Below are 18,409 nucleotides of genomic sequence, written 5' to 3'. Positions count from 1 at the left end.
ATTGCAATGTGTTTGTGACATTAACTTCAATGATGGATTGAATTCTCACTTCTTATATTCTAGCTATAAGCCTGATTGTATTAGTAGTGAACCTACTTGTATTGACAACCATTTTTTAAAAAAATTAGTAGTTAACCCAATCAGTAGTGAGTAAACTGACAATGACCAAATAGTAGTGAGCAAACTAACAATGATCCATTTGTAAAACTCACCTCAACTGGTATTTATTTCATGAGAATTAGTTTCTTCATGATTTTTTTCAATTTGGGGTTCCATGTAAATTCTAGTATTCTATATGTTGGTGGTTATGCACTTTCATATTTACATATTAATTCTAATGCAAATAATAAAGGCAATTTTTTTTTAAATTGTTAAAAATTTGTCTTGTTGCCCAATAGCTTCCAGTTTTGGGGAAAAAGGTTAGAAAAGTTAGTAATTAGGTGCATCTTTGTTGGTACCAATAGTGCATGATGATTGAGGCATTTGTGCATAAGTATTGGATCAATTGCAGAGATTATTTGGTCAACAAAGCAAATGGGTAATGTGGCAATAGGGTATTTTGTGGGCAACTCTTTGAAATTACCACTTTTTGACCCTTGCATAGATAATAAAACCCATGAAATTCGTTTTTACTAACTAGAAGCTAGAACAATCACTGAAGCATACACCAATATTAAAAAAAGAGTCAAAATTCGATGTATCATTAAGAGCTTAAAATGCACAAAGTTACAGGAAGATCACCAATTATTGCCCACATCCCAATAATCGCACACTCCCCCTACCTAAGCCCCCAGTTACTAACTTGAAAGACACCAAAAATCACTATAACTAAAAGCCCATTGATCAATATATGATGTACCAATAAGCATCCAGTTGTAAACAAAAAATTATTTTCTTGAGCACCTACTAAGACATTTGTACATAAGTATTGGTGATTTTTGAATGACTAGAGAGACACTTGTACTTAAATAATAGTCATTTTCGAAGTGATTGTAGTACATCAGATTCCCTAACGTACATATTACTACTCTAAAATGAAAACCATATCTATAAACAATTAAGTCACATAAAACTCATGTACCAACAAAAAAAACAAATCATTAAAATCTGATACACTCCTCATACACTTCCCTAACTATAAAGAAATCTGATGCTCTTCCCTAGACTATTTCTACAATTTCTATTTCCAAGTCAATCCCACTAGTAGAGCGCTCCATTTTCCTTCACAATCTTTTGAATGGTCTAAAGTGGCTTTGTCCAAAGGATAGTCAAATCCTACGCTATTTCACCCTATGCTGTGGTGGATGTTACTTTGCACAAGATTACAAACTCCCTCGAATATTCCCAATACACGATTTAACTTTGACGGAGACAGCTAAGGTTCTGGTAAGGTTAGAGTTGCTGAATTTAAAATTAGGGAAAAGGAGTGCTTCCACGCAAGCGGCAACTGCTGCTCTTCCTTGTGTTCTATGAGCTGGACAAATATAAGTACGTAGGGGCTCTTCCATTCATCACAAACAACATACAGAGCACGGAATTTTTACCCCATTTTTTCTCCACAAGATTTCTCTGCTGCAGGGCCGCGCGTAGGTAGCTCCTACAAATTGGCGCAGCTTCTCACTCAGCGCTAAATTGGTCAGTGAAATCTGGCGGATTTTTTATTTTCATTGGAAATTTGCAGTGCTTGTTGCTAGGATTGTCAAATCGGGATTCTGATCGGTAGCTTTGGATTAGACGAAGATTTTTGCGTTGTTTTTATTTTCTTTTCGATTTATGAGTGAAATTTGAGGAATTGGGCCTACAAAGTTGGGACTGTTTTGTTTTTGTTTTTTATTTGGTTGAGAAAAATGATTTCGAAAATGTAGGGGTGGAATTTATCCTGGATTTTCCTTTACTGGTTTTTCTGGGCGCAAGGAAACCCCGTGGTCGAGTTTTATTGGGTGCATTTTTGGAAAATTGGTGTTTTTGTCGCCGGAGACTGGATTTTGTTATTTTCTTAGTTTAAAATTCTGGTACAGGCATCTTGTTTCGTCCATAAATTTGAGTTTTGTGCTCTGTCTAGTGGTTTTACGGGCTTGTAGGTGAGGGTTTGGTTTATTGGCTAATCTGGTAGGTTTAAAAAAAATTTGTTGTCTTTCCATTTCCTAGAAACTCTGTTAAGATCCATTTTAAATTTACTTCCTACAATTAATTATTTCGATGTCAGGTCCAGGGCTACAAATAAGTCGCTCTCTGTAAAGAGGATTGAATCCTGTGACCTTAGATTGTAATTATTATTTCTCTAGCTTGTAGATTTCCAGATTAACTGTGTGAAGCAATTTTTATTTTCAACAATAAGGACTCGTTTGTAAAGAAATCTGCAAGCTGTCATTATGGACTGGAATTTCTCGTATTTGATAGTTTTAAAGACTCTTTTACAAAATAAAATGCCTTTCGAAAAGGTCTAATCTATTTTTAAAGACGTTGAAGCTTCCGTTCTTTTGTTGTTTGAGCTGCCCCACTCATCACGAAGGAAACTGGTTTTGGTGAGGCTGAGTCCCTTGAAATCGAGTAATCTTCGTTTGCCGAAATATTCTCCTATTTGATGAGAAGGATCCCAAACTCGAAATGTCTGATATAAAACAGTAAACAGTTTCGCAATTGAGGAGCGGGTATGTCACTGGAAATGTTAGATTAAAAGTAATAAATATGAAAGATTTTGAAAGTGTCTCCCTGTGGAAATCTTAGATCCAAAATTATGGCTTTGGTTAAGCGGAAACATTTTGATTTTTAATTTTTCTATTTATTCCTTTATCCGGCATATCCGATGCAGAGTGAGCTGAAAAGAGTTTTGAATAAATTTGGAAAAAATAAATAGTGGTATTGAGTTGTATGTGTTCGTATTGTGATTTCAGGGGAGGAGAAGGCTAAAATATTTTCAGTGGATCTTGCGTGGGGAAGGTATGAAATTTATTCTTTGTTGCATCGCCGAGCTTAGAGTTGCGCCAGAATTTTTTTACCTTAAGAGAATCTTGGCATTTTGAAAGAATACGCCCTGTAATTTTTTTGTGAAAACGGTTAAATACATCTGAACTTAAATACTCTGTTTTAGGGCTAGCTAGGTTATTTAGGACAGAACGTGCTTCTGTTGTTTTTTCATGCCCATGTAGGCTAAAAACTTCTAGTTGGATAATAAAGTAGTTTTCCTGTGCAGTCATGTTACATATGTCTTTTGACTTACTCTCAAGTTTACAATTATGATTTCTGAGAAGAGCGAGTGAATCTGACCAGATTAATTTTTTCTCAGTTGCTGCTTCTGGAATAGATTGTGTAAGGATTTTTTTCATCAATGTTTTCCGGAGTGTGTGATCAGGATGAAAGAGAGAAAGCAAAAGGATAAAATGATGATGGGTCACGGAGTGTGATGTGATCCGAAACATTGATAAAAAAAATCCTTGCACAATCTATTCCAGAAGCAGCAACTGAAAAATTCTTATGAATTGTAGAAATTTACACACTATTACAGATTAAAAACATTTGCAAATGTTTGACCATAGATTTTGTAATTGTGAAGGATTTGTCAAGGATGGGAGGGTGCTCACCTTTTGTCATTGAGGCGGATGAGGTTCAGCGCCAGTGCAAGGAATTGGGCTTGTCAGAAACCCAATACATGGCTACATTAGTTAAGCCTACTCAAGATCTAGCTAGAGTTCCCATCTCCAACTTTCGTGTTGGAGCTGTTGGTCTTGGAGTTAGTGGGCGCATCTTCATGGGAGTCAATCTGGAGTTTGTAGGTCTGCCTTTGAATCATTCTGTTCATGCAGAACAGTGCCTTGTAGCAAATGCAGCACAACACGGGGAGCGTCAGCTTAGGTTCATTGCAGTATCTGCTGCACCTTGTGGCCATTGTAGACAATTTTTGCAAGAACTAAATGGGGCCCCTGAGATTAACATCTTGATTGCTGACGAATGTGCTGAAACCCAGTCTTTGTTGCATTTTCTTCCGCACCGATTTGGTCCAGATGATTTGGAGGAGGGCACTCCTCTTGTTTTCCAGCCTCATTTCAATGGCTTATGTTTTGAGTCTCTTCATCCTCCGGAAGTGGTTCCTGCCTTTAGCATATGCAAAGTTGGAGAAGATCAAGAGAATGGAAGTATTAATGGCTTTACAGCCTCTGAAGATCTATATGAGCTCAGATTGGCTGCCTTGCAAGCTGCAAACTCATCGCATTCTCCATATAGCCACTGCCCTTCTGGAGTTGCTTTGAGGACTGTGAAAGGAAATATCTTTAAAGGTTCCTACACAGAATCTGCTGCATTCAATCCCAGCCTTTCACCTCTTCAGGCAGCGATCATTGCATTTACTTGTCAAGATGGAGGGAACTATGAAGATATAGTCCAGGCAGTTCTTGTGGAGAAGGAGGAAGCCCTTGTTCAGCAGGGCGATACTATTAAACTTGCCCTGAAGAAAATAAACCCCAAGTGCTCCTTTCATCTTATCAATTGTATTGTAAAATGATCTGACTGGTACTAAGAGTCCATTTCCTTGCATTGATATCTCATCATCACAGTATTAAGCATTGGAATTCCATTATATTGCCATCTTAATTTCCTAAGCCATTTCTGTCAAACTATGTAATTATTGGCAAACATCTGTCATTTGTACCACGTGTATATACTTCTGTTGTTTTTATCGAAATAACAGTGTTTATTCATGGGATGAATAAACCCAGTACAATTTGATTTATAGAATCATATCTTTCTAATCCATCTCCAAGGAAGAAGAAACAGAAATTTGAATAACAATTTTATGGCCTGAGGACCTTAAACTTGATGTCAAAGTGACCGCTGAGTTCACATGGTAGAAGTTATCAGAAAGAGAAAGAGACTTGAACAAATTATAGATGACTCCATGAACTGTTAAGAGATTGTAATCCAAAGATTTCCTTCTATCATCTCTTGCATATATGTCAATACAAATCACTTGCAAGTAATAACAGAGCAGTCAAACCAGGCTATGAATTTTTAACTGTAATTGTTTATAATGCAAATGTAGGAGAATTTGTGTTTCAGAGCAATAAAAAGAAGCAAGGGGAAGGGATTTAACAATATTTTTGAAGTACTAATTTGAATATTTGGATTACTGCGAGCAATTGTATTAAGAATATTTTACGCTCTTCACAATTTTAAGATTCGTTGATTGTGGAGTGAAAATATTTGTAATACATCATGAAGATTGCATGTTTCGAGACAGAAGAGTATAGACAAGACAAGCCATAATTGCAAAAAGATCCGATGGTTCAGAATGGTGAGAGAAGAGATTCTTGTCCTCCAAAACGAGCGTGGCATGAATGTTATATGGTTAACCCATGTCACCAATATTTCCAATACTCGTTTGCATCTAATAAAGTTATTGTCCTGATTCACAATGATAACCAAAAGATGGTTTTGATATGCCCTCCTACCAACCTACCTTTTTCATTTTTGCATTCATAGCCTGTATCCAGTCCCTATCGATCTGATTAAAGATGAATTGTTTCTATAAGTAGTCTTTTGTTGCCTTAATGTTACACTTGCATCCTCTAATATTCATGGCGATTTCCTAACCAATAGAGATTTGGTTGATGTGTTTCAATAAATGAATGTACATTGTTTAGTGAGTGGAGGTTTGGTCAATGTCTAATTTGATTTGTGCTGTCGGTGCTCATTCCTTAGAATTATCATCAGTCTGCATGAGGAAAAGGCAGGACAGAAAAGGGTGTACAGAAAAAGGCATCAGTCTACACGAGGAAAAGGCATCACAGAAAAGAGTGCACACGGAAATTGGTCATATCTCTGTACATAGACCTTTGTCCCAGAAAGATAAAGAATATAAGCAGATGTACTATTAAACATTACCATTACCAATTATGATCTTATGCCCACAAGAGACCATGGTGAGAATCAAAGATCAGTACAATGAATGGACTATGCGAAAAATTGGAAAAGATTGTATCAGCTACATATTAATTGCACAATAAATTCACAGAATAAAAATTCAATCTGATTTATATCAATATTCTGGGTTAATTAATAGAAAATAATAGTGAAAGCAAAAATAATACCAAAAGCCGATCGCAAATAGATAATAACACGGATAAACTTGGAAAACTCCAGTGTGCAGAAAAACCTAAATGTTGGATCTTCTAGTCAGCCTAACAACCAACTTTGTATTAAAAAATCCAACAGAATTCAATACGATACAAGTTGCTTCAGCAATTTTATATATAGAGTCTAACTGTTAACTTGTAAGAAAGAATCTTTCCTTGCTTTCTTTGACTTTAATCACATATAAAATTATGCAACCTTGCAAATGTAGAAATATTCTAATAAAGAATAAAGAAACAAGTTGGTGCTAAATATCCAACTCACCACTCCAACTTCCAAGCTAAACAAAAAAATCAACTCCCTCTTAGCTCTTAGTGAGGAAGGTGTTATGCACAACACCTAGCTTGTTCTTGAAGAATACAAACTTGTTCCTTATAAAAGTCTTTGTCAAGATGTTTGCTTTCTATTTGTCGATAATAAAGTACTGTGAGTTTCACTAACCTCTTTTATACACAATCTTTGAAGAAGAAAACCTACAATCACACCTTTTATTGAGCTTCAAGAACAATAACTCATCCAACAGATCACGAGATTGCCACAACAATTATTTTCATATCACAATCTTCTCTCTTTGTACAAATATTCACTCTCAACTTGTGCAAGCAATTTGTGCTAAAAACTGTGTTAAAAATCTTTAAAAAAATCACACAGAAAGTATAACAATTTCTATCTACAAGAATAATTTCTCCGCTTCCCTTGCAATTTTTAAAAATTTCCCCTTCTTCTATCCGTGTCGCAAATATTGACCTTGTATCCAGAGTTTAGAGCTCCTATACTATGTGAATTTCTCATAGCTTCATGTCCATCTACAAATTAGTTGCATAATAAATTCACAAGAAGAAATTATGTTGATTTATAACAATCAATACTCTCGGTTAATTAACATAAACTAATAGTGGAATAAAAAATAACAAAAGCCAATCACATAGACAATAAAACAAATATATCTAATTTTATGTGGAAAAATCTACACATGTTGGATCTTATTCAAAAAAAAAGTTGTTGCTAAATATTCTATTCAAATTATTTTACCACTTCATCTTCCAAACTAAACAAAAAATATAACCAGATTAGGGGAGAGGACCCCGTACTTGAGCATGTTCCAATGGTTGTGATAGGAGTTGTTAATTTAATACCCACACTTGTTAATTTAATATCCAACATTTTTGACAAGATTGTATCAATAGTTGTGACTTTAAAGTTGCTCTTGCTAATGATGACTACCCATGATTGAATGAAAAGTGTCCCTTTTCCCAAAAAATAACTAATAGTGTGATGCCACATCAGCTCCACAAGTATGGGGGTCTCCAATGCACTATGATTGGTCTTACTTTTTTTTTGGGGCTATTTTGGACACCTTGGAAAAAAGCATGTAATGTGACATCATATTTGATAATGTGGCTTTGAAACCTTAGTTATAAGTAGGGGACTTGCCAAGTAAGCTAGTATCAAAAAATGGGAGTGATTTGAAATTTCCACATAGGATTTTGAGAAGCGCGAAGTTAGGGTGCTCAACTAGTGGGTCCTCTCCCCTAGTTGCCCCTTGTTGAATATGATTTTCAACCATTTAGCATATTTTTGTAATGCTTCATGCAACCAAAGAGCATCGTAGTATTTTTCCCATTGATAGAAAATTTTTGATCTATGAAGTTATTCAGATACATGATGTGGGAATAGAGGTGTGGACTTCTTAGACTAAGGGCAAAGGCTAAATAGTATTCCCATCCTTAAATTTAAGCCAAACACAATCTCGACCCCTTCTAGGTTATGGGATTTTAAAGAGAAGATAATAGAATTTTGTACAAATAGAAGTCTAGATAATAATGATAATTATATGGTGAATTAAAAATACAAAGTGTGGTTAATGCACTAGGCATCCTATCTGGTAATAACATTGCTAGGAAATGTTGATGTGGTAATAACATTGCAGACTCCATAGATGGCCAGGACAGATACTCTTACCTTGCATACTTATCCTTAGTTGCGCTTGCCAGATCTGACAACTCTGTGAGAGCCCGCTGATGGTATGCCTAGGCCACATCCCTTCTGAGCTCCATCGGGATTGACATTGATCACCTTCCCTCCTTTCGGTTATCGTTAGACGCTCCTGCTCATCTTCTCCCTTCCTGACAAGGTTGAATGAGCAGGTCAGACTTGACATCTATAGACAGTACCTCGTTGCGAGTTGGACTAACCCACTTGGGGGTTAAGTTCGAGGATGACTTTCTATGTTGAGCACTTTCTGGACATGCAGGATGGGATTATTGCTTGACACAGATATTTATCTCAGAGTTGGTGCCATGCTCTTCAGTTTGCGTTAGGATCTTTTAGGGTTGATTCTGACCGTCTAAGAGCCCAGACAAACCACCACATTCATAGAGAGGACCATATTTGCAGGCTATGCACATTGGCCGTGACTGAGACTGAGTTACACTTCATTTTCCATTTCCCTATTTATTATGAGATAAGAGGGAGATTTTATTGTTTATTTAGAGAGTGCAGCTCATTGACCTCCTTCAGCTACACATAGGTGTTTGGCACTTTATCTCCGGGAGGCAATGCGACTTCGTGATCACACCCTACAACTTCTATTTCCCCTAAAGCAGGTTACATAGCAGCTCATTACAGACTTCTTCTCACCCCTGCCCTCTACAGGGTGTGAAGCTACCCTTGGATACCTCCACCACTGTTCACTCCAGATTTGTGTGACCCCACAGTGCTTATCTTCATCTTCATCTTCATCAACGTCAACCCACCAACACATCTCAAAGATGACTACATGCTCTCCCTCACTGGGGTTCATATCCTTCAGTGCTGGACTTCTTCCAATCTAGGAAGAATCCTTAGTCTGTGTTTTGTATCTGGTTTTCTTTTCTCTTCTATTTGCTTTCTCGACCACTGTTTGGTGATTTTTTGGTTCTTTGCTTCTTGTTCTATAAGTTCTCAGTCCCATAGACCCTTGTTGGTCTCATGTTGGACATTAATAAATTTATCTGATCACGTAACTTAACCTAGACAAATTCAATGGAATGGATATAAATAGGTGCAAATAATCTTAGATTAATAAATGATGAGGGGATATTTACATTTTTACACTTTGTAATGGTTAATTAATGTAAATATAAGCAATTGGATTTTATTAAATAAGTATATTTTCAGATGTGAACTAATAAGGGTTCTAGTTAAAATCATTAGATGAGAGATTAGTAATTATTTTGTGAAGAACACTACAAAGAATAATATGTTGATTAAATAGTAGTTCGAAACTTCTTTATCATTATAATTGTTGGTCCTTGCTTATATATAGGTAGAGGGGTCTCTGGTGGCTTTCTAATTAATTTTTATGATCACCATTATTCCATTTCTAAAGTTCGGAGGTTGATTTATTTTTTAATTTATTTCTAATCAATAATTATTGTTTTTTAATTGGTTGATTCTAATTTTCCTGGGGTTTTATTCTATTTTGTTGTTAAAAAATATCGAGGATAAAATATGTGAGAATCTGTGGAAAGTGTTGGAAAGTTCCAGAAACCTTTGCGAACAATCTTGCAAAGCTGCTCTTCAAAGTGTTCCCATAACACTAATCAATAAGCGTTAAGCTTGATGAAATGAAGCTATTAGTTTAGCTGCTTGAAGTTCATTGAAAGTAGGAGAATCTTGGATCTTTCTCACAATAGTCTTTCTGGCTCAATCCCTGAAGATCCACATCCTCAAGTTTGTGACGATTGCAATAGTTATGCCACAAGCACAAAGGAGCACACAATCCCGATCACTAGATGCTACTCCACTTTGCCCCTTTTGTTTCTCTCCTCCTTTGGCAAGTGAGAAAGCAACACTTGACTTGAAATTTTCTATATGTATCCTTGCTTAAGTTGAACACTTGAACACGACTAATTGCAACATGGCAAAATTTTGCACGGAGCACCCAAACGAATTACCATAAAGCCCTAACATGTCTGAAGAGAAAACATTGCCAATAGTAGTCCTCATTGTCAGTGAAATGGAAGCCCCATCCTTGAGTAATAGAAGATTAATTGAAACTCGATGGCTAAAAGCTTTGCTTCTGGCTCTACTTTTTCAAATTCCCCCACATTATTGCAATGTCCAAAAAAGTTTTGAACGTTCGAGAAGCCCATCGAAGCTTGATAGGCAAAGAATGAAGTGCCACAAAAACAAATTCCCCCACATTATTGCAATGTCCAAAAAAGTTTTGAATGTTTGAGAAGCCCATTGAAGCTTGATAGACGAAGAATGAAGTGCCACAAAAACAAATTCCCCCACATTATTGCAATGTCCAAAAAAGTTTTGAAGTTCGAGAAGCCCATCAAAGCTTGATACACAAAGAATGAAGTCCCACAAAAATATTGAAGGTTTCAAATTTGTTTATTACCAAGGTTCCTATTCATTTATTGTTCAAAAAAGTAATATTAGTTTGAAACAAGTATTATTAGTTTTAAAATTTTGTGAAGGTTTTTAATTTTTTTTAAAAACTATTTTTAATTATGATAGATGCTTAATTAAGTTTATCAATATTTTTTAATATCTATATTTTTTAATAATATCTAAAATATTAGTAAGAAAGTATTAATATGGTTCATAATATTTATTATTATTTATCACGCTTTCCTTTTAAGGGTTTAAAGTTAAACTAAATTAAATATTTATTATTATTAATGTTAATTTTACATTTTCTAGATTTAAAAAAAAATATTTTTTGTTATTTTATTTTCCTTACACTTATTTCTTATTTTAAAATTAAAATTAAAAATATATGTCAATTTATATATTTCAATCTAATTTTAGGAAAAATTAAATATTTTTATAGCTAAAGCATTTTAGTTTTCTAACATTAGATCTACTTCATATTTATAAAATTATCAATATGGTGTGTATGTAATTAGAGATTGAGATATTTTAGGATGAAAATCTTCTCTGTCAATGACATGTTTAATCTAATAATCTAATAAAATAATTTAACTACAAAATTCAATTATTCTACTATGAAATTATTAGAATGAAATGTCAAAATTAACTTAATACAATTAAATAGATAAAATAATTTAAAATTAATAGACTTTATTCTTATTGGTGCAATTTTGTAAACTCATTTCACATTCTTTCCAACAAAAGGTTTTCTCTCTTTGAGCATAATCTATATTGGAGTCTATTAGACCCAAAAATAGCCTTCTCATTAAGAAATGACAACTACCACTTATATAAGCTACCTCTCGCCTTTGTACAAGGCATGGACTCAAGCTCTCCAGAGCACTTGTTTGTAATTGTATTTACTATTATAAATTTTTGTAATTGTGTTTTTGCTATCAATTTTGTGTGGGGGAGAGGAGTTATCAGTGGAGGTGAAGTGGAGGTAGGAGTGGACACAATTATTCTTATAGTGGAGTACAAAAAAGTGTTAATACTTATTCTCAAAAATATTTTACTAAATTTAAAAAAGCAAACAATTATGTGATGTCATATAGCACTCCAATAAATATGACTTAATGCACAATTATGGATCTTCACTTATTTTAGTCCCTGTTTTTGACACATTGCCAAAAAAGTATGTGGTGGGACATCATATTTGAGCATGTGGACACTAAACCAAATTTTAAAACTAAGTGTTGTACAATTCTTTAAAAAATTGATATATCTAAGACTAGTTTTGGAAGGTACCAACATAGGATGGCCCACTTTAGAGCCCCCTACCTTAATATATGATTAACTTGAGGATTATTGAGCAATAATGGAATTAAATTTAGGATTATTGAGTAATAAGGGAATCAAATTGTCCTAATTAAACACATAAAATTGAAATGATTGAAAGCATTGTTCATTATGCAATGCTTCTAAATTGTTTGTGTAGAATTAAACTTTTATTAGTTCATCAACTGAAATATATATTAGTCCAGGGCAACAAGGTGGCTCTGGACCTGGCCCACCTTCAGGAATTTCTTAATCATTGGGGTAACACACCTTGCATGATCGCCAAAGTGCCTCTTGGTTCCTCGGCTGACCATACTCCGCCATGGGCCCGTCGTCGGGGTCACAACTCTTCTACTCGCAGGCTCTCCGTCACCGCTCTCCTAGTGGTAGTGGTGATGGTTGGCTGCGCCGCTCGGCTTCTTCACCTCGCCGTGGCTCTGGCTAGTTCCCGATTGTTGTGGCTCCCCTTCCTATTGCTACTCCTAGTCTAGTGGCTCCAAATGGTCCTTCTCATGCCTAAATCTGGCTATTTCTTTGCCGTGGGTGGAGGAGAAAGACAAAGAAAAAGTTGTTGGTGATGATGTTGCTGATGGCTGGATTGTTCCTAATCCACCTGCCAATCGCAGGGATGACTGGGGATTTAATGATCATGATGAACCACTTCCCTTGGCTAGCACTGCTCTGGCTCCCTGAGGGAGTTGCTTATATATATTTTTGATGAATAGTTGTTGATTCCAGCTTTGGCCGTGTGAACTCTTGTGAGCTGATCTTGTATCCCCGATCCCTTTTTTGTGAATTTGTAACTAGTATGTTAATTTATTAATAGAAAGGGACTATTCATTAAAAAAAAATGTATATTCTGAATTATATGCTAGTGTATCTCTCAATATATTGGATGATAAAATAGATGCATCACTTGTCTCTAAATATAGGGACATAGTTGTCTCTAAATATAAGGTTAGAGCTATATATTTTGCAAACTTGTGCTTAGTGAGTTCTAGACATAATAAAAGTGGAAAGTTCCTCATTTGAATTAAAAAATAAACTTTTGGATGGAAGGGCCTACCACAATCTAGAAGATGACTAATGAAAAATAATTTGTTTACCCATAAGGGAATCTGAACTCTTATAAAAAAAATACACAAAAGTAAATTAGAAACAAGTGCCCTGTACTCTAGATAGTTATAATGTAGTTATAATTAATAAAATACATATGTAATTATAATTAATAGAATACATATGTAGTTATAGTTAAGAAGTACACATGTAATTATAGTTAATATTTTTCAAATTTATTTTATATGTTATAGATAGTTTAATTATTTTCTTGAATATAATAAATGCTATATTTGAAATAATAATAAATGATATCAAATTATTTTTACATTGAATATTAATGTGACTATGCGTTAGCTTTCAAAGTTTTACTAATAGATAATTAAATTGAAAAGGTGATATAAGTATTATAGTATATAATTGATCTCCTTCATACAACTATATTAATATATATAGATTCATATACATATTATATTAATGAAATATAATAGAGATATAATGATTTACATGTTGATACTTCATATTTTTAAATAAAGGCAAATTAATATATATAAACTTAGAGTAGTTTATTGCTTATTAAAACTTTATATTTTATTTATTTATTTTTAAATATACTTTTGAATAGATAATATGTAGAGTTTTATTAAATGAAAAACATTATTATGAGGTTAAGAATAGTTTATAATCTCTACATAACTTCTGACTAAAATGCAATATGGAGGAACTCCAATAAAATGGCTCCTATAAGACAAAACGAATTGAGCCAATTGAATATTTTATATAGTTTATAAAATATATAATTAAATAATAAAACTTTTGAAAAAATGTTTACTTCAAAAATTATATGTGATTGGCTAAAACTAATTGAATTTTAGACAAACTAAATGCAATAGTATTTACCTACGACAAGTACAATAATATAAAATATAAAGTTACTATTGTCTTTTTTTAAGTTTCTTATATTTATTTTATTTTAAATCTTCATTTATAAATATACCTATTTTGAAAATAACATATTAACTAAAAATTAGAGTAAACATACAAATATTTTACAAATTTATAAGGCACTAACATATAGTAGTAGTACTATTATTTAAATATAATTATATATTTTATAAAAAAATAATAACAATATGAAAATAAACTTTATATTACATAAAGATCTAACAATAATAACAATAATAAATTCTATATTTAGTAATAATGAAATTAACTAAATAAAGAATAGAATAAGTATAAAAAAAGATTTCAAATTTATAAGACACTAATATATGGTAGTGCTATTATTTAAATACAATTATATATTTTATTAAGATTTTAATAAATATACGAAAATAAAATTTATATTATATAAAGATCTAACAATAACATATTCTAATTTTGGCAATAATGAAATGAAGAAGATGCCTTTGCTAAAAGGTTAGTCAAACCAAACCGCTTTGACTTGTTCCATTCAAGGGTTAACTTTCTATTCATATTACTTTTATATAGGAGGTAATCATTTTGTGCTAAAAGTTATGATTGTGACAGACTGCACCTTTTTTCCATAGCTTAAAATATTAATATTTTTTTTTGTTGGTTTCATGTGTTTATTTTGTCTTTAATCTTATTAAATTTAATTTTGAATGAAAAACGTTGGTTATATATAGATTTAATTTTGAATAAAAAATATTAATGATACAAAATTATTAACATGACAATTTTATTGATGCCATCAGTATCATGAACTCGCACTTTGTTTGAGCTTTCCAAGCTACCGAGAATATTTATTATGTTTATGTATGGGGTTTTCAATGATTAATAATAAAAACAATTATTGATCATTATTTTATAACAAATAAAACCATTTGTAATAACATTTTTTTAATGCCATACTTGTCGTCGAAACAAACAAAAGCTCAAAGAGATTTGGTATTTTGAAAACATTGAATATATGGACAACTCATTCTAAAGATTAATTGTAAAATACTCTTATTATTAAGAGGTGCGTGTTGTAGGAGGAGTATATATATGACTTTATTTGTATTAAATATTTATACAATTCTTTTTAAAAATATTTGATATATATGTTTTTATTTAGTAGATATTATGAAATAGTATATTTAAATTAGATGTGTGTTACTAAGATGGGGATCTTGGCAGATAGTCTAATCAAAGAATATACTATCTTTCTTTTAAATATGCAAATTAAAAATAATAATATGTTTGTTACTAAGTTATAAGGTATGGATCTTGGTAGATAGTCTAATCAAAAAATTTACTTTCTTATTAAATATGTAAATTAGAAATAATAATATTTTAATATTTTTTCAATTTTTATTTTTATTTTTAGTTGTTAGAATTCTAAGAGCTATTAAATTGTGGATTATAAGTCTGCCAATAGGTCTAAAATGAAATCTTAAATATAAAGTCACCAAATGTTTTTATATCAAATTTTGCAACAAATGCCTTCTTAAACATGAAAATATGTATCAGTTATCTTTTATATCATATTTTTATTTAAATAAATAAAAACATTTACATATTTAAGTATTAATTTTTTATTTATTTAATGAATTGAATAAAATATATAAATAAACATGATATTCATATAAATTAATAATTGTAGTTAATATATTATATTAGTATGTTGTCAGAAATCTTATATTGATATTAAGTCAGCATATCTATCTTTAAAAAAAGACATCAAATAAAATGACATTTCTTCTTGTCTTATCTATAGATTTTTTTCCTTTAACACACACACATATACATATACACATACACATACACATACACATACACATACACATACACATACACATACACATACACACATACACACATGTTGTTGGAATACATATATGGGAAACAAGATACCGAGAGGGGGGGGGGGGGAGGGGGTGGAATCAGGATCTTAAACTTTTGAATTCAAAATCAATCCATTAAATCATACATTATTCATCAATAAAATTGTAATGTTGAAACATAAATTAAGTACATCACATCCATAATAATTCAACACATAACACACTGATTTGGTTACCCATAAATACTTCAAGATGAAGGTAAAATTGGTGTGGGGATGAAACCCACAAATCTTCACTGTTGCAACAATAAAGTTAACTTGTTAGGGTTACAATGGTTTATCATAAGATATGATCTACTCGACATTAGTGGCAAAAAAAATTGCCATGAAATCATTTCTTTCAAAAATCCATTCTCCCCTTGAGACCAAAATTTGGTTCTATGAATGATATCTTCTCCTTAATTCATAACTCCCCCTTTCTTATTACTTCTTCCTTCTTATCAATTTCATCAATTATCCCCCTTATTTTTGTCACTAATGGCACTTAGGGCTATTGGGGTGAGTTGAAACTTCTCAAAGAATTTTTGATGATTGGCCACAATATTGGCATAACCTTTGTTCCACCTATCTTGTACTTTTTCCAAAACCTGAAATTGAATCTCTAGCTCGACAACTAAGTCAATGAATCCTTCTATGTGTGAAAAATTTGTGTCTTTCTTCAAAATTTCTCTGGCAATAGAAATAACCTTCATAATGATATCTATATATGGCAATAATTGAAGTAGAATTAGTGTCAACTTATTCTGTATCTCTGTTTCTTTAGCTATGAGTTGGCTAATCTTGTTTGATTGAATGTAAGTTTACTAAAAGAAAATGAACTTGAACTTGCGTTCTTGCTCAATGAGTGAACATTACTTTCATGCTTGCATGTAATAGCTCTAAAGAGCATGTAGTATCTGTTGTAAAGAGATCCATTTCAGACAATTTGAAGTATAAAGAATTAATTATCTTCAAAATTGTTTCCAATTGTGTAATAGATGTAGAAAGCTCGACTTGTTGTTGTACAAGTTCATATGAGACTTTTTACAATACTTTATGCTCCATTCTCCTTTCAGACCATTGTAACAACTTCTCATTTGTCTTTATATCATATGTTTGAACTCTGTCAACTACATGTACTAGTTGATCCAAAATTATATGCTGACTATTTACATCCATAATACCAAATGCATTTGTAAAAATGTCTTTGATAGTATGCAATACATGTCATCTATTCTACTCTCTTTTCAGTTGTTCTTGTTTTGCCTTACTACTCAACAAGGTTTGCAGCTCTTGCATTTTATCTAAGGTAAGATTATTTGAATCATATGTAGGTAATGTTATTACATCATTAAGGTTCATTGACTCATTATCATCCTCTTCTACAGGAGTCATAACCTAAGATCTTGAGGGTGTATCACTTGACAATGATGGTTGCAATTGCTTCCCTTTCTCACTTGATCTCTCCTTTGGTTGCTGCACTGGTGTAGATATCACCTATTGTATAGGTTTCATTGGTGTAGGTTCTGCAACCTTTGTGCTCAGCAATTGAATGAGATCTTGAGTAACTTCTTGCTCTTTCAGTGTAATTTCATCTTCTACCAACTTTGTGCTTGAGTCTTTCTCAAAATTTACTTCCTTTTTTCAAAATTTGTAGACAAGTTATTGGTGGTGTATATACAATTAATGTCTTACCAAGTTGCTCAACACTTGTAGCCTCTATAACTAGTGTAACTATAGCATCATCAATCTTCTTGACTTCAAGCTTTGGATATTCAATTACCTCTAACAGAATTGGATTTGTACAAAGTTTTCTTAAGTCCTTTATCCATCCTTGGATTTCCTCCTCAGTTAGTACATTTGGATTAGGTGGAGGAGTGTCAGTATCATGTTCAATTGTGACATTGTCCTTTTGTTCATATCCATTGACAAGTTCTTCAATTTTTGTTGTCAACTTGGACACTTCCTGCTTGTATTGATCTTTGAATTCTATAACATCTTGACCTTCCCTCTCCTTATAGTTGGAGTAAGTACTCCAAATACTTCTTTCCAGACTAATACTGGCTTACTCAACTTTAGGAGCTTTATTCTTTAAGAATTTATATGCACTATCCCTTGACATAAACTTCTTAACATAATCTTTAAGGTCTATAGACATATGTGTCTTTCCCAGATTTGGCATAACTTGTGCCAATGTTGTTTCTCTTGTTTCCTTCTCTATGATCAATGCCCATTTCCATTTGGCATCCACTTTGTAATACAATCCCACTGGAACTTCGATTCCTAATTCCATGGGTGTACACTTGAACTTAATTAACATATCAACTATATCTGCTTCAAGTTTAACTTGATCTTCATCACTCAAAGAATTATATTGTAAGTCTTTGAGTGCCAAAGTACTTTCTGATTCTATCAGTTTTTCACACACCTAATCCAAAGTTAGTAGAGGGAGTATCTTTACAACTAGTAGTTTGTTGGTCTCATCAAACTTAGTCTTTTCTTCTTCCTCCTCCCCTTATGCTACGATCAAATTCCTCTTTGGTTTTTCTTGCCCATTTGCCTACTTTCTCTTCTTTGATGGGCATCCTGGTAGTAGTTCAATAGTAGGTTGTGTTGTTCTCCTTCTAGTGATGATCACCTTGGCCTTTAGCCTTGGTGGTGTCACTATTTCTTGCATATCTTTCTGGAGATCTTCCT

The 18,409-nt window shown here is 32.8% G+C and overlaps 1 protein-coding gene across 2 annotated transcripts; it reads left to right on the top strand.

Annotated features, from left to right (window-relative positions):
- The first annotated feature begins 1,513 nt into the window (after positions 1–1,513).
- CDA1 (cytidine deaminase 1) lies at positions 1,514–4,747 on the top strand. Of its 2 annotated transcripts, none has more exons than XM_089820754.1 (3): positions 1,514–1,635; positions 2,895–2,940; positions 3,554–4,747. In XM_089820754.1, the coding sequence occupies exon 3, from the start codon at positions 3,566–3,568 to the stop codon at positions 4,496–4,498; it is 933 nt and encodes a 310-aa protein (XP_089676880.1). In that variant the 5' UTR covers positions 1,514–1,635; positions 2,895–2,940; positions 3,554–3,565; the 3' UTR covers positions 4,499–4,747. The 2 variants fall into 2 exon arrangements, with proteins under 2 accessions (XP_089676880.1, XP_089676886.1); XM_089820760.1 differs by having other exon boundaries at positions 1,514–2,651.
- The last annotated feature ends 13,662 nt before the right edge of the window (positions 4,748–18,409 follow it).

The sequence above is a fragment of the Cupressus sempervirens genome, chromosome 1 (genome assembly GCF_028749045.1).
Source record: "Cupressus sempervirens isolate cs-2001-9-10 chromosome 1, ASM2874904v1, whole genome shotgun sequence".
Classification (NCBI taxonomy): Eukaryota; Viridiplantae; Streptophyta; class Pinopsida; order Cupressales; family Cupressaceae; genus Cupressus; species Cupressus sempervirens.
The sequence above is the reverse complement of the archived record's forward strand: the minus strand, read 5'-3'. Positions and strand labels throughout refer to the sequence as shown.